General features: G+C 36.8%; 1 protein-coding gene across 1 annotated transcript; it reads left to right on the top strand.

The window, feature by feature from the left end:
* The first annotated feature begins 159 nt into the window (after positions 1-159).
* LOC110454788 (peroxisomal membrane protein PEX16-like) lies at positions 160-17,531 on the top strand. The gene is made up of 9 exons (XM_021504493.1): positions 160-225; positions 2,992-3,125; positions 6,728-6,848; positions 7,249-7,354; positions 9,403-9,561; positions 12,482-12,554; positions 13,239-13,358; positions 14,269-14,333; positions 14,583-17,531. The coding sequence occupies exons 1-9, from the start codon at positions 160-162 to the stop codon at positions 14,642-14,644; spliced, it is 906 nt and encodes a 301-aa protein (XP_021360168.1). The 3' UTR covers positions 14,645-17,531.
* The last annotated feature ends 8,859 nt before the right edge of the window (positions 17,532-26,390 follow it).

Raw genomic sequence — 26,390 nt, 5'->3', positions numbered from 1 at the left:
TATAACATTTTCCTTTTCTTATCATTATGCTATGAAAATTATCCTGCTGTGCTAGTTTAACATTTTTCGTGAATTTAGTAAGTCCCTAAAGCTTCCGGGTCTCTACTACTTTTTCGACATTATCAACCAAATAATCAGAGGTTTACCGATAGGAACAAAATGGCACACTTCGTGGAGAGTGGCTGGAAAAGATACAAACAGTTAATCAGCGATAATCCCGAGACTGTTAGTCAGATTGAAACAACTTCTCGCGTGATATCTTACATTATTGCAGGTCAGTATTTCCAAGTTGTCCCTTTGTCTCCACCTGCTCGCCTTTTTCACCTTGTTGCGGTCCACCATTTTACATTGGATAAATCAACTTTCGTTTTCCGTTAGCGGAATATGATCACATAGTTTCCGCTCAATATGGTGCAGTGATAATCGTGGATTCTTCAACACTCACTTAGATTGGTCATTTGTAAAAAAATAAATAGATTTCATATAGCATGACTTCTCTTATATCCTGTTAAATTGCTGATATAGCCCACCGGATTATGGCCCATATGCATTGGTCTCAGAGATCAGCTTCCATGATTTTACCTGTTAAAAACCAACACGCCCTGTAAAAGAAGGTATGATAATCGATGATGTGTCATATCAAAAATCCCAATTAAACATCAGTATTCAGGTAGGTAAATTGAATATGTTGAACTTTAACTATCAGAATGATATAGATAATTTAGTTTAGTCTGAGATTAAATATTTCGCCTTAATAAAACACTCCATTGACGCTTTTGATGTTTTACTCTCTGTTATAACCCAACTGAATGCAACGAAAGATTCATTATCTGAGAGGCATACCAACTTCAAATTCAAGATTTTGACTGGAGAGACAAGGTAAAAGAGAAACCCTCTCTGAAATACCTAAACCTGGGTGCACTGAAAGTCTGAGTACCCCACCATCTATACTCAATGACAAATCCAATGAAAAGGGACGTACAGTGAGCAGAATTAAAAGCAAGGATTCTAACTGGAACATACAATCTGCAGCCAAACTGCTGCCAGATTCAACCAATTTGAGGTTGACTCCACCTGTAAACTCTGCGACTTCCAACCTGAATCAAGATGCAACTTCATAGCTGAATGCTGCAGGCTGAAGTATATTAGACTCTGATGCAAAAGAAAACTCATTAAGATCCCTGGACTGACAAAACAGGACTTCCTGGAAGACCCTGAGAGCTACACTCAACTTAACCTCCACTGTTCTCGAAAATGTGTCATTTCATGATAATCTAATGTTTTATAAAAATAAACTGGACATGTTATAAACATTGTAAATATAAAGCGCCATAATGTATGACATGAACAGTGTAACCTCCACCTCATTACAAGCGTTAACAAGAGCAGTATGTGACTGGTCTTAGATGGTGTTGTGATAAGTGAGGGTACACATGTGCATGTGAATAGTTCATTATTTTCACATAGATCCACATGAAAAACTGGTAGAATCGAACCACTTGCTGAATATTTTAGAACTTATGAAATCAGCTTGTCGGTGAATTGAAAAGGCATCACTCAAATGTTTGAAAGCATCAAGAAACAGTCATATTTAAAATTATTTATATATTTTTTAACATGTTACACACTGAGGAATTTACAGGAACTTTGAGTAAATTCAATTACTTTTGGACATGGTAAAAAAAGCATGATCATCACATGAATTGGTGTATGAGGTTGGAATACTGGAATGATAGCATACGTGTATATATATATGACTTGGAATTCAGAATGTTTAAAGGTTTTAACTCGGACAGAAGCAGCCCACTCACATGCTTTATTTAATGTCTGTTATGTTGATTACTTTTTAAGTATTGAAGTTCCTGCGAGTCTGCTGAGGCAAAACAATAACTATAAAGTCACAGCACCTCCTATTATAAATGTAAATAGTAAGGGTCGCTACTGAAATCTAAATTGAGTTTAGATATAAAAACAAGTATAGTATTAGGGCCAAAGCAATCTGAAAGGTTTTATTGTCCTAAACTTTTTTTTTGATATTCCAATTCCAATTAATATAAATATTGTTTTTTGTATCANCTCCAAGTAACAAATATCTGTTGAAGTAGTGTCAACCCAAGTAACAACTATCTAGTGATGTAGTGACACCCCAAGTAACAAATATCTAGTGATGTAGTGTCAACCAAAGTAACAAATATCTAGTGAAGTAGTGTCACCCGAAGGAACAAATATCTAGTGATGTAGTGTCAACCCAAGTAACAAATATCTAGTGATGTATTGTCACACCAAGTAACAAATATCTAGTGAAGTAATGTCACACCAAGTAACAAATATCTAGTGAAGTAGTGTCAACCCAAGTAACAAATATCTAGTGATGTAGTGTCACACCAAGTAACAAATATCTAGTGATGTAGTGTCACACCAAGTAACAAATATCTAGTGATGTAGTGTCACCCCAAGTAACAAATACCTGGTTATGTAGTATCACCCCAAGTAAAAAATATGTTTTGTGATTTTTTTTTGATTTTTTTTACATTAGTTTGATTAGTGGAAACAAATTTCATTTCCAAAATTATATTAATATGCGTTTGGTTCAATAAAAGTAACAGCCTGAGATTTGCATGAGCCTTTGTTAGCTCTGTTCCCGCCTACTGTTAATGACATCTTGTTCACGGAAAAGTTTTCTGACCATTTGTCAACATCATGTATTGTTGTTAAGACCTTGAAAACTTGTGACCATCTTTGGTAAGGTTATGAAAATAATAGGTATTAAGATAATGTCAGTATATACTTAAGCAATCAGTATGATGGCCTAGTATATAGATGATGAAACTTAATGGGGTTCCAGCCTGTAAATCGTCAAATGATCTCGGGAGATTATCTTGAAGAAATTGTCTATTACATTATTGAACATTTTACATTAGGAAAAACAAAACTTAATATTTACATAAAGAACTGGCTACACATCCTTACAAATAACGTGTCTATTTTCAGTCATTGTCACAAGATAGAATACAGAAGTTTCTCACAGTGCTTCAGTATGCAGAAGTTTTCCTTGAGATGTCAGCCGCCAAATATTGGAGCGAAACTGGGCGCTGGGTCCTTATCGTTGCTGTACATATAACAAAGTAACAAACTATTACTGTCTTTGGACACGGAATATCTTTTTGTAATAGTTGCTATGAATACATAACCTAAAAAAACTGAACTTTCTATTTTGGAACTTAAATGTAGCAGGCATCCATGTATGATGTATAACAGAGAGACAGATATGTATATACTTATGTCTTTATTCTGTGGGGGAAAAGTAATAAAGGAATTAAAACGGGGGAGGGGAAATCTGGAAATTCTAAAAGTAGTTATCAATACTTTAAATATTTGACGTTTTTATAATATATATATTGATAAAGAATGCATCACAAATTACAATAATAGTTATGAAAAATATATTTTATTTTTATTTTTATTTTTTTAGGTCACCTGAGCTTTAGCTCAAGTGACCTATTGCTATCCGTTTTCGTCCATCGTCGTCCGTCGTCCGTCGTCCGTCGTCCGTTAACATTTTACATTTCAAACTTAAAGTCAAGTTCTGCTGGGCCGATTGAACTGAAAAATGGTAGGAATGATCGCCTCATGGTCCTGACAAAGTGTTGTTATTTTTTGGGTCGATCAGAAATCCAATATGGCCGCCACGGCCGCCATTTTGAAAACCTATTTCAAACTTAAAGTCAAGTTCTGCTGGGCCGATTGAACTGAAACTTTGTAGGAATGATTGACTCATGGTCCTGACAAAGTGTTGTTATTTTTCGGGTCGATCAGAAATCCAATATGGCCACCACGGCTGCCATTTTGATAAACTATTTCAAACTTAAAGTAAAGTTCTACTTGGCCGATTGAACTGAAACTTTGTAGGAATGATCGAATCATGGTCCTGACAAAGTGTTGTTATTTTTCGGGTCAATCAGAAATACAATTTGGCTGCCATGGCCGCTATTTTGCTACTAAGTTCTAATAGGCCGATCTCACTTAAAATTGGTCTAGGAATGATCAGCTCATGGTCCTGACAAAGTTAAGTTAACATTATACTATTTTTTACTCAAATTGGTACATATTTCAACAACAAAAATAAATACTGTAGACTCAGGTGACCGTTAAGGCTCATGGGCCTCTTGTTTATTAAAATAATTGTTTACATTAAAAAAACATCTATATTCTGTCAAGTATTTGTCTATTGATGTTATGTAGTGATATTTATAAATAGTGAATTGTTGGTATTATTATTTCTCCCCTTCAAATGAAGGGAGATATATTGTATTAGTACTGGTTCTTCTTCTTCTTCTTCTTCTTCCTCTTCTTCTTCTTCTTCTTCTTCTTCCTTCTTCTTCTTGTCCGGGCTATAACTTTTAGACCGTTAAAGATATCTTGATGAAACTTGAGGTATGCATACGTCACCCACAGAAAGTGTGCAGTGCACTGGAATTAGGTCACTGTGACCTTCACCTCAAGGTCAAAGGTCATATAAGTGCAACATTTTCAGTAAATTCTTGACCGGCCCGTAAAGTTTAAACCGTTTAAGATATCTTGATCAAACTTGAAGTATACCTGCATCACCCACAGAAGGTTATTGCCCTTTGTTTATTTTAAATACCGAAGTTTGTCTGGAGCATAGACCAAATTGACCATATTTATGTATCTTTGGAAGGCGGAATCTCTCGCACTAAAATCTGGTTTTGTGCCTCATTATTAGCTTATCGGGTCCAAAGGACCAAGGTGAGCTTATGCCATACCGTGGCGTCCCTCCGTCTGTCGTCCGTCCGTCAACAATTTCTTTAAATGACTTCTTCTTCTTAACCACTGATTGGAATTTAACTAAATTTGACTGGAAGCATCCCTAGGTGGTAGGGATTCAAAATTGTAAAAATGGTGGGGCTGACCCCCAAGGGGGCTGAGGGGCGGGGCCAAAAGGGGGCAATTTGGCTATATTGTTTTAAGCGACTTCTTCTCTGGAACTAAGAGATGGATATCAACCATATTTGACTGGAAGCATTCCTAGGTGGTGGGGATTCAAAATTGTACAAATCTTGGGGCTGACCCCCCAGGGGGCTGAGGGGCGGGGCCAAAAGGGGGCAATTTGGCTATATTGCTTTAAGCGACTTCTTCTCTGGAACTAAGAGATGGATATCAACCATATTTGACTGGAAGCATCCCTAGGTGGTGGAGATTCAAAATTGTACAAATTTTGGGGCTGACCCCCCCGGCTAAGGGGTTGCGCCAAAATAAGTTTATCACTTGGAAATGGTTGAGATCCCCACCGTNGGGGCTGACCCCCCAGGGGGCTGAGGGGCGGGGCCAAAAGGGGGCAATTTGGCTATATTGCTTTAAGCGACTTCTTCTCTGGAACTAAGAAATGGATATCAACCATATTTGACTGGAAGCATCCCTAGGTGGTGGAGATTCAAAATTGTACAAATTTTGGGGCTGACCCCCCCGGCTAAGGGGTGGGGCCAAAATAAGTTTATCACTTGAAAATGGTTGAGATCCCCACCGTATAACCATATATACAATTACTGAGTATGAAGAGAAGTATGCACATTTGCTTCCAGGATGGCCCTAGGGTCTGGCCCCACCCTTGGAGACATAGTCCCTGGGTCATAACTTTGAAACGGTTGAGATCCCCTCCCCAAAACTGGAATGTAATGTCACCTACATTGACCAAACTTACAATATTTATGTATCTTGGGAAGGCAGAATCTCTCGCACTACAATTGGGTCTTGTTCCCCTCTATATATAGAGTTATGACCCTTTGTTTATTTTTTACAACTTAGTTTGTCCACGGCATAACTTCTAAACCGTTAAAGATGTCTTAATCAAACTTGAAGTATACCTGCATCACCAACAGAAGGTGTACATTGCACTAAAATAAGGTCTCGTGCCCCACTATATACAGAGTTATTGCCTTTTGTTTATTTTTCATATCAAAGTTTGTCTGGAGCATAAGTTCCATGTTATTTCACCTATGTTGACCAAACTTACCATATTTGTGTATCTAGGGAAGCCAGAATCTCTTGCACTGAAATCGAGTCTCGTGCCTCTCTATATATAGAATTATGGCCCTTTGTTTATTTTTAATACCAAAGTTTGTCCACAGCATAACTTCCATGTTATTTCACCTACGTTGACCAAACTTGCTATAGTTTTAATGTATCTTGGGAAGTAGGAGTGTCGCGTTCTAAATTCGGGTCTCGTGCCCCACTATATGAAGAGATATGGCCCTTTGTTTATTTTTTATACCGAAGTTTGTCTATTGGCTAATAAGGGGAGTCATATGTTTTTGTTCACAAAAACAAGTTTATAGTTTAAAGTATTATAAAATAAGGATCACTTTAAAATATAAACTATATGTAATTAATAGGTTGGCTATGTTAGATAGTCATTTCTTCATGTGTTCCTTAAATATATGTATAGAAACCAGCCCATCTCTATCTTGTCCTGTCCATAGTCTGTGAAAATATTTCTTCAGTATTTGGTTTTGTCAGGAAATCAATATTATAGGTAAAATTGATAATTAAGTTTGAAACCAGATTATTTGTTCATTTGGAATCATCCAAGTTCATAAGGAATGGGTTCAATCTCTGCAAATGAAAAAAAAGCCTTCATCATCTTTAGGAAAAAGTTCTGAGTTATTCATAAGATTGTGTTTTGTAAGGGAAATGACATGTTTATTTTAAGGTCTATATTGCGACTGTTATTGGTGTGGGTAAATAAGGCTGGTATCCAGCCTTCACCTCCCCTACCAGCACTGGACCGAGAGGCTCTCATACAGACTCAGTACAAGACAAGCACTGCAAAGGTAAGGAAGCCAAACACTGGGACTTATCATTGTAACTTTATTTTAACATCCACATAGGCCTAGCATTGGCCAACTGAATAGGGGTGAGGATTAGGAGGGGTAAATTGAAAATAAGTCCAGGGGTGAACCCCAAGGTGGCTGATTTCAGGGACAAGGTCCCCAGAAGCTGTCAATCTTAAACATGACAGGCCAGAAAAGGGCAGTTAGCCATTGAAGAGGTATAATGGAAATATCCAGTGGGGGGTGCATGGCTACGCAGCTTACGGCCATTTGTCCAAGGGGTTACTTGAAGAAACCTTTGTACTATTTATTTGGTAAAAAAATAAAAAATAAAATTAAAAAAATTAAGTGCTTAGCCTTTAACTACCTGGTATGTGCATGTAAATTTTTGATGTTGCAGGAACTTAACGAATTTGAGGAAAACCTGGAGACAGAGTCAGAGAGTATTAAAGGATCAACTTATAACTTAAAGCGATCTGGACGGCTGATTAGAAAATTATCAGCAGGTAATTAATGTACTGTCTAAGATGCATCTGTCAGTTGGCAAAATAATTTCATTCTGTCTTTTTATTCGATTTTTTCCCCCTGATATCAAAAACTGGATAGGGTGCATAATTATACCCCCGCAACGAAGTTAGGGTGTGTTTGTGTGTGTGTGATCGATCGGTATCTTATGTAGTTGTGCACCAGCATTTTAATTTGGGATTNACCCTGTCCTGGAAAACTCCTCTTTAACTAACAGGTGGATTTCATTTAAACTTTGCATGAATGATCGGTATCTTATGTAGTTGTGCACCAGCATTTTAATTTGGGATTTCCTTTTTGATGGAGTTATACCCCTTAGTGCGAAAAAGTTATCCTGTGCACCAACATTTCAATTTCGTGTTTCGACACTTTTTAATGGAGGTGTGGTGCCCTTTGTAACAAGATAGTGTGATATAGTAACAGGTCTACATATCAACTAGATAACAAATTGCTTTTACATATACTAGGGATATTTGCATTCAGTTATTTTTGTGGAAGTTTGAACCCTTTAACTCAATTTGTTTTATTAACTTATATCCTATAAATACATTTAAACACAGATGAATTTGGATGATATTTGTTTTCAAGAAGGTCAATCAAGTTGATAATATCAAGCAATAGCACCTGTAAGCAAATACATTTTCGATGGCTTACTCTCATTACGAGAAGTGACTTCCAGTATCAGAAGATCCGTATTTTTTTCCAAAAAGATGAAAGGAAGATATTTCTGAGGTTATCAGAAAAAAACTCAGATTCAAACTTATTTACCAACCACTAATTGCACACAGTAAAGGTGCGGGCATTTTGCTTTCTATTGGTCTATTCTTTTCTCAGGTTCAAAATCAAGAAATACAAAATCTGGAAAAGAATAGGGTCAGTTGAAATTAAGAAAAACATTTTTCCCAGAATTTCATTAAATGTTTTCAGGTTGGCACTAAAAACATAGTGTCAGTCCGGTAGCACAAACCAACATATACTTTGTTTTGGCCTGACGTTTACATAACAGTATCCCACTCCAATCAATTCGATCCCTTTGAAACATTCATCAAGATTTTTTAGGTCACCTGAGCTTTAGCTCCGTTAACATTTTACATTTTAAATTTAAGCTGAAATACTGTCAAAGGGATTTCATTGATACTTCATGAGAATGTTACTGACATCTCCCTGACCAAGTGTTGTTATTTTTCAAGTCAATCAGAAATCCAATATTGGCGCCATTGCCGTCATTTGCAAAAACTATTTCAAACTTAAAAGTCAAGTTCTACTGGGCTGATAAAGCTGAAGTTTGGTAGGAATGATCGATTTATGGTCCTGACAAAATGTTGTTATTTTTCGGGTCCATCAAAAATTAAGTATGGCCGCCACAGCTGTCATTTTGAAAAACTATTTCAAAATTAAAGTCCAGTTCTACTGGGCTGATTGAACTGAAACTTGGTTGGAATGATCGACTCATGGTCTTGACAAAGTGTTGTCATTTTTCGGGTTGATCAGAAATCCAATATGGTAGCCATGGCCACTATTTTGAAAATAACTTTTTCAAACTTAAAGTCTAGTTCTACTGGGCAGATTGTACTGAAACTTGGTAGGAATGATCGACTCATTGTCCTGTTGAAGTGGGTTTTTTTCTTTTTTCGGGCCAATCAAAAATCAAAGATGGCCACCACGACAGCCATTTAAAAAAAAAAAATCAAACTTAAAATCAAGTTCTAATAGGCCGATTTAACTTGAACTTGGTCTAGGAATGATCAACTCATGGTCCTGACAAACTTAACTTAATGTTATACTTAGTTTGTTTCTACTCAGATTGGTAGGGATGATTGACATCATTATCTCCACTTCATATTTCAACAAGAAAAATAAAAACTGTAGGACTCAGGTGACCGTTAAGGCCCATGGGCCTGGGCCTCTTGTTAATTTGCAGAGCAATCAATGAACAAAGTTGTAATTTATAATATCACCCATGAATTCACAATTCTTTGTTGGACTTTGCTTGACTATGGGTTTCTGATTTTTTGTTTGGAATTTGCAGCACCACCTATGAATTTCCGATCGTGGAAGGTTCCTAAAGAGCATGGAGTCCTACAGGATGACAACCACAACAGCCGACTTGCAATCTACTCTCCGACTTTGTTGTCATCTCAGCGGATGTGGGCAGAGACCCTTTATATAACACGACCCCTCGCACACTGTATCCTATTGCTGTGGGCACAACAAAGGAATTATGGGAACATGTTGCTGTAGGCATTTAAGGAAATTATGGGGACATATTGCTGTGGGCATTTTAAGGCAATTATGGGGACATCTTGCTGTGGGCATTTTAAGGCAATTATGGGGACATCTTGCTGTGAGCATCTTAAGGCAATTATGGGGACATCTTGCTGTGGGCATTTTAAGGCAATTATGGGGACATCTTGCTGTAAGCATTTTAAGGCAATTATGGGGACATCTTGCTGTGGGCATTTTAAGGCAATTATGGGGACATCTTGCTGTGAGCATTTTAAGGCAATTATGGGGACATCTTGCTGTGGGCATTTTAAGGCAATTATGGGGACATCTTGCTGTGAGCATTTTAAGGCAATTATGGGGACATCTTGCTGTGGGCATTTTAAGGCAATTATGGGGACATCTTGCTGTGAGCATCTTAAGGCAATTATGGGGACATCTTGCTGTGGGCATTTTAAGGCAATTATGGGGACATCTTGCTGTGAGCATTTTAAGGCAATTAGGGGGACATCTTGCAGTGAGCATCTTAAGGCAATTATGGGGACATGTTTCTGTGAGCATTTTAAGGCAATTATGGGGACATCTTGCTGTGAGCATCTTAAGGCAATTATGGGGACATCTTGCTGTGAGCATTTTAAGGCAATTATGGGGACCACACTACGAGGGAATCAGCAATACATTTGGGACACCTTACTGTTCATTCCAACTGAATTACAAGGACCACTTTTATTGTTTGATTTTACTTTAACATAGGAAATGTAAAAAAAATAACAAATACAAATCAAAGGCAAAGTATTGTTAGAGTGAACAGTACTATGGAGGAAGGATAGATAGGTAGTAAACTGAATCGGGATTATCTGTCTAGGAAAAATAAATAAAGTTTTTCTCTGTTGGAAAAGTGAATTGGGTCATATCTCTAGGAAAGGAAATCTGCATAATTATCTAGGGAAAGTGCAGATTAAGGATGTTAAAGAATATTGCAGCATTAACAGACGGAAATGACTTTTCATTGGATATTAGGGGATCATAAACCAATAACAAGAAGCTATGTATAGGTAATAGAACAGGGGCGCCTGCCCAATGGAAACAGAGATGGTCTACGTATGGTGTTGGAAGTTTTATCTGAACAAAGTGACGAAAAGGATATCTCAGCATGATGTTGCTAACATTAATTTGAAATATACCTACCAGTATCTTATTAGTCCCCTACCGGTGAAACCGAGGGGACTATAGTTTTCCCCTCCGTCTGTCCGTCCGTCCGTCCGTCTGTCCGTCCGTCCGTCTGTCTGTCCATCCGTCTGTCCGTCTGTCCGAAGAGGTTTGTCAGCACTCTAGAGCCTTCATTCTTTCATGGATTTTAATCAAACTTTACACACATGTAAAGAATTAAAATGTCTTCAACAAGTTCGAGTTTCAAGGTCATCGGATCAAGGTCAAGGTCACTATTACTATAAATAGAAAAACTTTGTCAGCACTCTAGCGTCTTCATTCTTTCTTGGTTTTTAATCAAACTTCACACAGTCATAAAGAATTAAAATATCTTCGACAAGTTCGAGTTTCAAGGTCATCGGATCAAGGTCAAGGTCACTATTACTATAAATAGAAAATCTTTGTCAGCACTCTAGCGTCTTCATTCTTTCTTGGATTTTAATCAAACTTCACACACTCATAAAGAATTAAAATATCTTTGACAAGTTCGAGTTTCAAGGTCATCGGATCAAGGTCAAGGTCACTGTTACTATAAATAGAAAATCTTTGTCAGCACTCTAGTGTCTTCATTCTTTCATGGATTTTAATCAAACTGCACACACTCATAAAGAATTAAAATATCTTCGACAAGTTTGAGTTGGACAGGTTCGAGTTTTAAGGTCAAATGGTCAAGGTCACAGTTACTATAAATAGAAAATTTTATTTAACATTCTTCCTTGCCTGTTTATCAAACTTCACACACTTGTAAAGATACCTTTACAATCAACAAATAAGATTTCTTAGTATTTTTATTCCCTTACCGGTGAAACTGGGTGGGGGTGGCAGGGAGGGAGAAGAAAACAAGAATACCTAAAGTTTTCCTCGCTGTCTGTCCGAAGAAGTTTGTCAGCACTCTTGCGCCTTCATTCTTTCCTAGTTTTTAATCAAACTTCACATTATTGTAAAGAATTTAAATATCTTGGACAATTTCAAGGTAATCGGGGCAAGACAAGGTCACTATTACTATTTTAGAAAATCTTTGTCAGCACTCTAGTGCCTCATTCTTTCATGGATTTTAGTCAAACTTCACATTATTGTAAAAAATTTCAATATATTGGACAAGTTCGAGTTTCAAGGTCCTCGGATCTAGGTTGAGGTCACTGTTGCATCTTAATAGATTGCGGGGGCCGGTAGGGGACATGTATTGCTTCAGCAATACTCAGTATGCTTGTTGATATTAATGACAGTTCATACATTGTGTAGAAGAGAAGATTCCAACTTGGAGTGGGGTGGGATTTTTCAACATGAGGTTGAAGGGGGTATCTAAACCCTAGGCTCAAAATGATACCTCAACATTGGGTTGAAACCCAGAAGGAAATATTTTAATATATGATTGAAGAGGGTATATATCAGTAAGGAGTTGGAGGCGAAACCTCAAAAAAAGAGAGGAAAAGACTGAGTACATCTAAACATGGAATAGGACGTACGTGCTGTTCACCTGTTACTGCAAAAGTTACGGGTTCCCATTATTTATGATAAAATTATTTTAGACCTTTGACAGTCTGTTTTAAAATGCATTCATTTTCCAATGAGATATATGGATATACATGATCAAGGGAAGCTACTCTAGCCACATTTGAGGTTGTAGATAATTCTGCTAAGTCTTAATCAGGTTAACACTTCCTTAACTAGACCAGTACTGTCTATGTACCTGTTTGGAGCCAACTCCTGGAAACCTTGGCTCCTATCTGGAGGTATAGACATCTCAAGGTAAGTAACTCCTATTAGTAAGTGGACATAAACAATTCGCTGTTGTATAAAATTTCTGAATTCCTACTTCTGTAATTATCACGAGATTAACACAGATACAGAGACTGTACACACATATATGTATATATATATATATATATATATAAAGCATGTCAAGATCAATGTAGAACAGTTCTGGTACAATTCTGTGTTTGATTGTCTAAGTTAACAATTAAGTGGATACATGCCTAACTGGCCTCATGTAATTAGTAAACCTGGATCTGTTCTTGTGTAATGATTGTGCCTTTATTCTGATGGGTGAGATAAAACATGATAACATGACGCCAGTCATTGTCGTCTGTCGGAGTTACTTCCCTTCATACTTAATGCTGTACAGGATGAGACCGGCTGATGTTTGTCCTGTGTGATTATCTGTGTTGTAGCCTGTGATTATCTGTTGTAGCCTGTGATTATCTGTGTTGTAGCCTGTGATTATCTGTGTTGAAGCCTGTGATTATCTGTGTTGTAGCCTCTGATTATCTGTGTTGTAGCCTCTGATTATCTGTGTTGTAGCCTCTGATTATCTGTGTTGTAGCCTGTGATTATCTGTGTTGTAGCCTGTGATTATCTGTGTTGAAGTCTGTGATTATCTATGTTGAAGCCTGTGATTATCTGTGTTGAAGCCTGTGATTATCTGTGTTGTAGCCTGTGTATGATGGGTGATACAGAAAACCTCAATCCACATGAGAAGTCTGAAGTGAAGAAACGCACAGTCATGTTATTATACTACTTGTTCCGATCACCGTTCTACGACCAGTACTCAAAGTAAGCAGAAATATTATTCTACTAATTAATCTGGTAACTGTTCTATGACTAGAACTCAAAGTATATTTTGTAAGCAGAATTTCATACCAGGAAGCTGAAAATCATGTACAGCATCCGATAAATATTTTTTGTTGTTGTCATTGAATTCATACAAGCTCAATTATGTGATATCATTACCTGATGAAGCAGGTACACATTTAACAAAACCGTAATATAAATAATTTCATCAAACATTTGTATATGCCCGTCAAATTTTGAAGACGGGTGGACGGGCCAATGTTACGCTACTAGTTCCTGCACTTTTCTGATGGAACAATATTTGCATCATGTTAATTTAAAAAATGTAATAAAAAGAAAAGTTTAGGGTTTGGCTGTTGAATTCCTTACATATCTTCACTGGTGTGGCAGAATATACCGATATTTTCAATATAGTGAAATTAATGTATGATATTCAACAGAAAACCATTAAATATCCTCTATATTCTTTATCACCTGGAGTAACCAGATTTGGTATGCAAATAAATCTCTGTATGGCGGAGTGCATAGTATGAAAAGTAGGTTGCTGAGATATATGCTTTGACCTCTCTTAACCAAATTTTGTATGCAGGTAAGTCCTGAGATGACAGAATTTACTGTGCCTATAATAAGTCTCTGATCTTAATTTTGGCCTCTGATAGCAATCGTTGGAAAAACAATTGCCCAATTCTGTATTAGGATACTTTTTTTATAGTAGGTTGAACCTGAGAAAGATGTACAGCTCAGTAAATACAGAAATCATTACCAATAGGGGGACTAGGGTTTACCTTGCAATACTTGGTCTTGTTCTATAGACACTCCTGACATCTGGTCAGACCCTTCATTTCCAAAACAACGTCATGTAACTGTCTGTATTATAATGATTGTTTCACAGAATGAAGATCCTCTTCGCCCTGAACATGCTGGCAGAAAACATTCCAGTGGTGGGAATGATCTTACGTATGTAATCTATACAGTCACTTCCTCACACTAACGGATATAATACCCTAGACAGCACACACCATACATGGTGTAAAAGTTGTCTACCTTTAATATTCAAAAGTTTGAAATGAAAATTTTATCAGAATATTTACTGTTAAATGATAAAAATTAATTCAAAAAATGATCCGTTGTTTCTAATGAAATGAGAGCAATAATGCAAATATTAAAAACTACACACATAAAGGTATGTTTATCTGTGTTTTGCAGGGCCACTGATTCAATACCTACCCACCTGGCAGAGGACTTATTTCTACTTGTGGTCCACGTGATGTAACAATATAGAAAGAAGTTATCTCCCATGATTTTATCCAGGTGTTTGGTTCAAGATCATAGATTTTATATGTACATGTACCAGGTACATGGCTGATGTTGAACAGCTGAAGACTTCCAAGTGATAACTCATAGACAAAACTATGTTTTTCTCATTCTCTCAAATTAAGATAGTCGAGGATATCCATGCAAAAAATACTGGTTGATTATATGATATATATACAGATTTTCTAAAATTCCTCAATCTGGACAACATTGTTTTAAAATTTACATTTTAGGCAATGGTGCTTTTCAGTTGGATTACTCCAACAGAACAAAAGTTAAACCTATTCACCCCTAAAGTCACATTTGTACCTTACCATATCAAAGACTCGGCAAGTCCAGTTTAAATATGTAGGGGTGAATGAGTTAACTTTCCAAAACGAAGAAGATGGTGTTTGTAGATAATACTGATATAACAAATGTGTGTAAACTTAAACCAACCTAGAATTTATGATCTTGAATCCATAACCACAGAGTTGTTTATTTACAGACTTTCACATATGCATAATTTGTTGATCTCAATCATTGTAATCCAAGAATTAATCAGATGTTTCCAAATCATTGATTTTAATGTTAATGGCCTTGACGAAGAAATACAAAACATCACTAGAAAGTTACATTTGTGAGAAAAGGTGAAAAACTTACTGCAAATGAAATTGAAATTGAACTTATGAGATTACTGTATTTGACACATCTGCAGTCTTGACTGAACATTATAACTGTGTAATGAGGTTTTTCATCCAGTCCAATTTTTGCCTTTCACCAGTTAAATCCATATTCACTCGGTGTTAATTTCGCCCTTCACAATCTATAACTGTATATATGCTGTGTGTGTAGTTATATTATGTCAGGATGAATTCGCTTTCATTAAGGAGTGTGAAAAAGTCGAAAGTTCTACTGTGGTGACTTGGTATAAACCTTTATTCTTTTAGTCCTGTTATCCTTTGATAACTGAACCAAGTTTAGTATTTCACTTCTTGCTCTTGACCTGTTGCTATAAAAGTTAATTCCATTTATAAAAGTCTAAATTTTTGTGTGTGGAAATTTTAGCATATTGACTTCTATATTGTTGAAGCTGTGAAAATTGCTGCATGATGTATCGTTATGATACGGGGCTTATTTCTGTGTAGACTCAGTAATAGCACATTATGATACGGGGCTTATTTCTGTGTAGACTCAGTAATAACACGTTATGATACTGGGCTTATTTCTGTGTAGACTCAGTAATATCATGTTATGATCGTGTGGGCTTATTTCTGTGTAGACTCAGTAATAGCACATTATGATACGGGGCTTATTTCTGTGTAGACTCAGTAATATCACATTATGATACATGGCTTATTTCTGTGTAGACTCAGTAATAGCACATTATGATACAGGGCTTATTTCTGTGTAGACTCAGTAAAAGCAAATTAGTGAAAATTAATCTTTACAGTTGTCATCTTGAAGTTTGATTTTCATAATGCTAGCCATGGTCCAACTTCTCCCATGACTGGAAAATCATTTAAAGAAGATTGGGATAAAAATCAATATGGTTGCTTTGACCAATTATTGTCTTTTCTTTCAAATCACCCACCAAACATTTGTTCTTTGTACTTTATATATTAGCTCAGTAGTGTCTTTATTCCTATATACATTAACTGTTCTTGTTGACTATATATATACATGTGTAAAGTTTTAAAACCCATGTTAACTGGCCCTCTTGTTTAAAGGTGATAAATGAACAGAGGGAGATGTGATGGGTGTGAGTAGAAAAATCCTTGTTATACAGTAAATGTTTGTGGTATCCTGTTAATTTCAAATACTCATTCCTTCTTACCCAGATTTTAATATTTGCCAGATATATATAATGATAATATCAACTGCAGATGGAACCAGCAACTCCCAGCTTTCGATCAATTCTTCGCCTCTCTACTTATTGAGCGTTTCCCTTTAGCACGAACTCTAGAAGTGACCATTATCATTTAAATTTCATTTAAACTGACTAGAGTGTGGAAAAGCTGAATTTCTACAGTGTAAATAATAGTGGAATTTGGAATGTTAAATCATTCTCCCAAACACTGGCTAGGTAGTAGGACCACAACATTCTCCCAAACACTGGCTAGGTAGTGGGACCACAACATTCTCCTAAACACTGGCTAGGTAGTAGCACCACAACATTCTCCTAAACACTGGCTAGGTAGTAGGACCACGACATTCTCCCAAACACTGGCTAGGTTGTAGGACCACGACATTCTCCCAAACATTGGCTAGGTAGTAGGACCACAACATTCTCCTAAACACTGGCTAGGTAGTAGGACCATGACATTCTCCCAAACATCGGCTAGGTCGTAGGACCATGACATTCTCCTAAACACTGGCTAGGTCGTAGGACCACGACATTCTCCCAAACATCGGCTAGGTCGTAGGACCATGACATTCTCCTAAACACTGGCTAGGTCGTAGGACCATGACATTCTCCTAAACACTGGCTAGGTCGTAGGACCACGACATTCTCCCAAACATCGGCTAGGTCGTAGGACCATGACATTCTCCTAAACACTGGCTAGGTCGTAGGACCATGACATTCTCCTAAACACTGGCTAGGTCGTAGGACCACGACATTCTCCCAAACATCGGCTAGGTCGTAGGACCATGACATTCTCCTAAACACTGGCTAGGTCGTAGGACCATGACATTCTCCTAAATACTGGCTAGGTCGTAGGACCACGACATTCTCCCAAACATCGGCTAGGTCGTAGGACCATGACATTCTCCTAAACACTGGCTAGGTCGTAGGACCATGACATTCTCCTAAACACTGGCTAGGTCGTAGGACCACGACATTCTCCTAAACACTGGCTAGGTAGTAGGACCACTACATTCTCCCAAACACTGGCTAGCTAGTAGGACCACTTCATTCTCCCAACATTAGCATTTACTGGATTTGTATTCATTAAATCTGATTTGTTACAAATAATGAGCTATAACCAAAGAGGTGAGGAGGGTAAACCTGCCATTGTTATGTTTATAAGCACTGTATATATATATACATTATAATGTTCAATAACTACAGTATATTTTAACAAATGTGTCTGGTCTCTATGGTCTAGGTCATCACTTAATACATTGTACAACTTCAGTTTCATTAACCCATCATTGTGTACAAATAACTTGAGTGGATCCCCTTATCCACATAGCAGAAATCGCTTGTAGTGGTCTCCCCTTTATCCACATAGCAGAAATCGCTTGTAGTGGTCTCCCCTTTATCCACATAGCAGAAATCACTGGTAGTAGTCTCCCCTTCATCCACATAGCAGAAATCACTTGTAGTGGTCTCCCCTTTACCCACATAGCAGAAATCACTGGTAGTGGTTTCCCCTTTATCCACATAGCAGAAATCACTGGTAGTGGTCTCCCCTTTATCCACATGGCAGAAATCACTGGTAGTGGTCTTTCCTTTATCCACATAGCAGAAATCACTGGTAGTGGTCTCCCCTTTATCCACATAGCAGAAATCACTGGTAGTGGTCTCCCCTTTATCCACATAGCAGAAATCACTGGTAGTGGTCTCCCCTTTATCCACATAGCAGAAATCACTGGTAGTGGTCTCCCCTTTATCCACATAGCAGAAATCACTGGTAGTGGTCTCCCCTTTATCCACATAGCAGAAATCGCTTGTAGTGGTCTCCCCTTTATCCACATAGCAGAAATCACTGGTAGTAGTCTCCCCTTCATCCACATAGCAGAAATCACTTGTAGTGGTCTCCCCTTTACCCACATAGCAGAAATCACTGGTAGTGGTTTCCCCTTTATCCACATAGCAGAAATCACTGGTAGTGGTCTCCCCTTTATCCACATAGCAGAGAGAGATGTAAATGAGAGAATGCTTCTAACTGTTGTTGTGTTTGGTGGTTGTGTAGTGAATTAAGAGTGGAGAAATATAATTGCTTTGATTGTTGTTAAGTAAATGAATGTTTAATTTAAAATATATAATGTTGATTCTGTGTCTCTAATTTTGTTTTTAGAATTTTGATCAGAGCTTTTGGGCGATTGAAGTTTGATTTTATGTAATTGCTGAGGATTTAAAGCCTAGGACTAGATTGTTTTAATGTATGATAATTTGCTTTATGACAAATTAATGAAAAATAATTTAAATTGTAATTTTGTCAATGCAATTGTAAAAAGAAATTTTGTGATTGTGATTTTAATGACATTATGTGTTGGTGATCCTTTAGAACACCAGAACATGTAAGATGTGATTATAATAATAAGATAATAAAGAAAAAAAACATGTACTAAGTATGCATTTGTATGTTCTTTATGTAACCGTTTACAATTTCCTCATATATTGCAAGGAATTGAAAAAAGAAAAAGAAAAATATTCAGTCATTTCAACTTTTTTTAAGCAACACATTTGAATGCTGAGCAATATTCTAATACATTTCAGATGTAACAAGGCTTTTGATTTGATCAATCGAAATATTTTGTCTCTGTAAAGCTAGGATATTCTGTCTGCAAATTTTTAATTTCCGTTGATACGACCGTGACACATCTGAAATTGATTGTTGATGACCACACAGACAATAGCCCGATCCTGAAATTTAAATTTAGTACTGCCTTACTTTGATTGTTTCTGCCATCACTAATTCACAGCCAAGAGACTCAGTTTTGAAGAAAAGAAAAAAAACATTATTGCTTTTTTTTTGTTTTTTTAGCTCATGAAATTCAGTATTACATTGTGACTATAATGTTGGGAAATGAGTTTTACTGAAGACATTCCCAATATACAAGTGTGACGAAATCAATTATACATTAGTTACATGTACACTTCATGTGTGACATGATCCATTACATGTTTGACATGATCCATTACATGTATGACATGATCCATTAAATGTGACATGATCAATAATGTGCATGATATGATACATTACATGTGTGACATGATCCATTAAATGTGTGACATGATCCATTAAATGTGTGACATGATCCATTAAATGTGTGACATGATCAATAACGTGCGTGATGATACATTACATGTTTGACATGATCCATTAAATGTGTGACATGATCCATTAAATGTCTGACATAATCCATTAAATGTGTGACATGATCCATTACATGTGTGACATGNGCTTGTGTGACATGATCCATAACATGTATGACATGATCCATTACATGTGTGACATGATCCATAACATGTATGACATGATCCATTACATGTTTGACATGATCCATTATATGTGTGACATGATCCATAACATGTGTGACATGATCCATTACATGTGTGACATGATCCATTACATGTGTGACATGGTCCATTACATGTGTGACATGGTCCATTACATGTGTGTCATGATAAATAACATGTGTGACATGAAACATAACATGTGTGACATGATCCATTACATGTTTGACATGATCCATTACATGTGTGACATGATCCATTACATGTGTGTCATGGTCCATTACATGTGTGACATGATCCATTACATGTGGGTCATGATAAATAACATGTGTGACATGATCCATAACATGTGTGACATGAAACATAACATGTGTGACATGATCCATTACATGTTTGACATGATCCATTACATGTGTGACATGATCCATTACATGTGGGTCATGATAAATAACATGTGTGACATGATCCATAACATGTGTGACATGATCCATTACATGTGTGACATGATCCATTACATGTGTGTCATGGTCCATTACATGTGTGTCATGATAAATAACATGTATGACATGAAACATAACATGTGTGACATGATCCATTACATGTTTGACATGATCCATTACATGTGTGACATGATCCATTACATGTGTGTCATGGTCCATTACATGTGTGACATGATCCATTACATGTGGGTCATGATAAATAACATGTGTGACATGATCCATAACATGTGTGACATGATCCATTACATGTGTGACATGATCCATTACATGTGTGTCATGGTCCATTACATGTGTGTCATGATAAATAACATGTATGACATGAAACATAACATGTGTGACATGATCCATAACATGTGTGACATGATCCATTACATGTGTGACATGATCCATTACATGTGTGTCATGGTCCATTACATGTGTGTCATGATAAATAACATGTATGACATGAAACATAACATGTGTGACATGATCCATTACATGTTTGACATGATCCATTACATGTGTGACATGATCCATTACATGTGTGTCATGGTCCATTACATGTGTGTCATGATAAATAACATGTATGACATGAAACATAACATGTGTGACATGATCCATTACATGTTTGACATGATCCATTACATGTGTGACATGATCCATTACATGTGTGTCATGGTCCATTACATGTGTGACATGATCCATTACATGTGTGTCATGGTCCATTACATGTGTAACTTGACATTATATGTGGTTGTATGTGACTGGTAATAAACTAGATATTAACTGTTGATAGAGATTATGTTTGTTCTCTTATTTAGATGTACTGTTATTAATTATCTCATGTAGTGGTGTAGCTCTTGTTTACGTCGATATATTTTTAAGCTGATATTATAGTCAAGTTTAAATGCCTTTAACTGATATGATGGTACATACAGGATTATTGTAGTAATATGGTCTAGCTGGAAGGGTGAAAATCAATTTTCTTGGTTTGACGAATTTCAAATTATCCAACGAGCTTATATAGTATCTTAATTTGAGTGAGACATTCAGAAACCAGGTCCATACCGTACTTTGTTGCACATGTATGTTATATAGGTTGAAAGTACCACATTAGGTGCAGGAGGGCCTAACGGAAATCATTTGACCCCTTTTGACGGGTCTCTGATTTATGACAAGAGCATTTATGTCCGTTCTAGGTTGCCGTGACATGTATACAAAAATATTGTGCAAAAATTGTAAACTTCTTTCACTCCCTCCACGTGCAGTTCTATAGCTTTTTTATATCCTGAACACCCCCGACAAAGGCAGTGTACCGCTGTTGTTTCCCTAGATCTGTGTAAACAAACAATACAGATGTGAGATAACCTAAATATTGACAGCTCTTTTTATTCACACAAGTCCGTGGTTCATTCAAAATTTCCCGTGTACCATATTTAGAATTTAGATCTAAACACAACAAAATGTGCGTTTCTAGGGTCCCTTAATTCATTTGTTCTTGTCTGAAGTAAATATCATCAAACAGTACATGTTTTGCGGAGATAAAGAAAACAAGTTGTGAGTTTACCTATCTATAACCTATATCTTCAATGTCAATATTTGTTGGCTGGAAACTTGAAACATACCATTAATTTTGGCCTTATTTTGGGTATGAACTATGCCCTTTATTTATCATATTAGAACAAAGAAATTCAACGCTGTGAAGTTCTTCTGATCATCACCGAAACCTAACACACTGGCACTCGGTCTGATCATCACCGAAACATAACACACTGGCACTCGGTCTGATCATCACCGAAACCTAATACACTGGCACTCGGTCTGATCATCACCGAAACCTAACACACTGGCACTCGGTCTGATCATCACCGAAACCTTATACACTGGCACTCGGTCTGATCATCACCGAAACCTGATACACTGGCACTCGGTCTGATCATCACCGAAACCTAACACACTGGAACTCGGTGTGATCATCACCGAAACCTTATACACTGGGACTCGGTCTGATCATCACCGAAACCTAATACACTGGCACTCGGTCTGATCATCACCGAAACCTAACACACTGGGCCAACTCGGTCTGATCATCACCGAAACCTAACATTGGGACTCAGTCTGATCATAACCGAAACCTAACACACTGGCACTCGTCTGAGCATCACCGAAACTTAATACACTGGCACTCGGTCTGATCATAACCGAAACCTAACACACTGGCACTCGGTCTGATCATCACCGAAACCTGATACACTGGCATTCGGTCTGATCATCACCGAAACCTAACTGATACACTGGCACTCGGTCTGATCATCACCGAAGCCTAACACACTGGGCCAACTCGGTCTGATCATCACAAACCTAATAAACTCGCACTCGATCTGATCATCACCGAAACCTAATACACTGGGACTCGGTCTGATCATCACCGAAACCTAACATTGGGACTCAGTCTGATCATCACCGAAACCTAACACACTGGCACTCGTCTGATCATCACCGAAACTTAATACACTGGCACTCGATCTGATCATCACCGAAACCTAACATTGGGACTCAGTCTGATCATCACCGAAACCTAATACACTGGCACTCGGTCTGATCATCACCGAAACCTAACACACTGGGACTTGGTCTGATTATCACCGAGACCTAACACACTGGGACTCGGTCTGATCATCACTGAAACCTAACACACTGGCACTCGGTCTGATCATCAGCGAAACCTAATACACTTGCACTCGGTCTGATCATCAACGAAACCTAATACACTGGCACTTGGTCTGTACAACTCAATAGGCCTACATGCCCATGTACATGGATATGATAGAATGAAAATAGAAAACAATAATGCCACTATTTCAGAAACTATAAACGGAGTCTCATTATAGAGTTTTCCCAAATGATAATCATTTATACGCTTAATAAAAGTAAAATAGTTCATGAAATACAACTATTTGAATAGATTAAAAGTCGTTAGCCATACATCAATTGATAAAAATCCCTAATAAATAACAGAAAAGTTGTATAGGGAAGTCATCGATTCGACCGCAATATAATGGAATGAACTGAAATTATGAGAAAATACCAAATTGTATCTGAAATTCACTATAACAAGAAAAATGTATTCACACAAAATCGTGTTAATCCGGAAATCAATTGTTTCCGGATCGTCGACAAAGCCGAATAGCCAATCCTCTGGAGAAATCATTTTACCTATTCCATATAAATTTAAACTGTTTTACCAGAAAGTATGACTCAATACCATTTTTATCTTTAAAACTAACAGTGCGTAAACGAAGCAAACAGATTGGTGACAGGTTATTAAAACGTTACGAAGGCTTTCTCCATAATACGTTAACGCAGATTGCGAAATAGCATATAGATGTATTACAGTGAACGCCGTTTAAATAGGACATTAACAGCGACATGTCAGAAAGACTCGAAAGCATTAACAACACAACACAACAGGATAGATGAACACTGTAGCTTGGTATCATTTAACCTAGACCTATGATTGGAATGATTGTGAAAACTGTAGTGTTCCGAGGAGAAGTACATTTTCAACAACCAGATTTAAGTTCCAACGATTAAAAGTAGATCACTTCTTTGAATACAAAGTCATATGAAAAAGAACCGATAGACATTTTCACAAAGATTTCCGTAAGTACATCACAATTCTCAACAAAGTTTACTCTTATAAAGGATCAACATTCGTACCTCAAATTCGCAGGTAAAATAGCAAGTTCTCTTACTCCAAGACTGTAGTAGAAAGGTATTTTAATCAAATATTAGGAAATTGTTGTGTTAGACGAAAATGAAGGTGAACATTATGTAGCTGAGTCTAAGTAAAGTAAAATTGATGGCAAAAACGAAAACAATTGTACCGGGATTTCGGAATGGTGACGTCATTTCTGTTTCTAATTGAGTAAGGTTTGGTTTGGTTTTATTTTGTTTAACGTCCTATTAACAGCTAAGGTCATTTAAGGACGGCCTCCCCTGTGTGTAAGATGCATGCGTGTAGTGTATGTGTGTGTATTTTGGGAGGCTGCGATATGTTCGTGTTTGTCTCCTTGTGATAGCACGGAACTGATGCCGACTTTATAGTGCTACCTCACTGAAACATACTGACGAAGACACCCAGCTGGACGTCCCACCCGGTCACATTATACTGACAACGGGCGAACCAGTCGTCTCACTGCTAATTTGCTGAGCGTTAAGTAGGAGTAGAAACTACCATTTTTAAAGACTTTGGTATGTCTCGGACAGGGGACATAACCCAAAGCCTTCCTCACAGGGGCGAACGCTCAACAAATGGCCAAAAATGAGGTATTGTCAAGGGAGACATTAGAATGAAGAAGGTTATTTAGAAAGGAGAGAAGAGATAAGGTCCCAAATTTAGTCGCCTCTTACGATGATGCAATTGGGGGCAGCAGGTACAATTCTTACGCCCACCCTGCAAGGTCAATTGAGTAAGGATCGTTAAATTTAGTAAATATGGCAAACTCTGCTGCGACCATGTTTAGATAAACGGCAGTTGGTACACATTGACACATGATATGACAATTTGGACACCGGTATACTTTCACATGTTTTGATAAAATGTTACAATAACAGGTTGCACTCTAAATATGACAACATTACTGTTGAACCTTCCACACCATATTTTGAAATATAACAGAAAGTTAGTGTTTTTTTACATCAGGGTAAGTACTTCCCGACTGGTACGAACACTCTCCGTCCAGGTGGCTACGATTACGTCACACACATGTGTTCATTAATCGTAACTGGTACATCGATTTTAGCGTGTATATTTTTTTTTCAGATCCTGACATTATTATGAACGCTGTTAATTGTAATTTGTGCCATTTCAATGATCATATTTTATTATCGTTATTTCGCAGCGAAATAAATAAACACGTCGTACATGTATTTCTCCTACAATAAAGAGAACGAAACTACAATATTTCTTATATCTGCATATTTGAAAACGAAAAGTGGAAAGCAACCTCGGGTCACAATTTCATTTCCCACTCTTCATCAAGTGCGTTAATAACCACGCTGTACTATGGTTGTTGTATATATATATATGGAAAAAACCACCAACTATCCTGTGAATTTCGACAGTAGAGCCAGCCGCGTGAATATGATATCAATCGGAGTGATTTCTCACACGAGAGTCTCTGAAAACGAAAATTCTGGTGTCTAACTGGAACATTCTCTATGCTGATTGTTTTAGAAATTTTGTTTATTAGAATAAAGTGAATAAATGTTATTTTTATTAGAATAAAGTGAATAAATGTTATTTTTATTAGAATAAAGTGAATAAATGTTATTTTTATTAGAATAAAGTGAATAAATGTTATTTTTATTAGAATAAAGTGAATAAATGTTATTTTTATTAGAATAAAGTGAATAAATGTTATTTTTATTAGAATAAAGTGAATAAATGTTATTTTTATTAGAATAAAGTGAATAAATGTTATTTTTATTAGAATAAAGTGAATAAATGTTATTTTTATTAGAATAAAGTGAATAAATGTTATTTTTATTAGAATAAAGTGAATAAATGTTATTTTTATTAGAATAAAGTGAATAAATGTTATTTTTATTAGAATAAAGTGAATAAATGTTATTTTTATTAGAATAAAGTGAATAAATGTTATTTTTATTAGAATAAAGTGAATAAATGTTATTTTTATTAGAATAAAGTGAATAAATGTTATTTTTATTAGAATAAAAAAAACCAGCTAATAACATGCTCAAATAAGACACTAAAAGCTTGCATTTCAAAGAGAATGAAGTGTTCAGTTTACTTTCAGCGGTACACTATATATCCGAAGAGCTATCCTGGTAATGAGTCCGGCAAGAACCTCTAAACATTCCCCGTCGATATTCAATATGTTGATAGTGTATTATTGAATTATCACAAAAAAAACGTACTTTTACCAGCGACATGTGGTACATACGTCTGTGCTTTTACTAAACAAAACTGACGCAGCACGAGACGCTATTTGTTTAGTCTAGTGGGTATTTGTTCAGTGTGATACAGCA

The sequence above is a fragment of the Mizuhopecten yessoensis genome, unplaced genomic scaffold (assembly GCF_002113885.1).
Source record: "Mizuhopecten yessoensis strain PY_sf001 unplaced genomic scaffold, ASM211388v2 scaffold8065, whole genome shotgun sequence".
NCBI lineage: Eukaryota > Metazoa > Mollusca > Bivalvia > Pectinida > Pectinidae > Mizuhopecten > Mizuhopecten yessoensis.
This window is presented reverse-complemented; position numbering and strand designations above follow the sequence as displayed.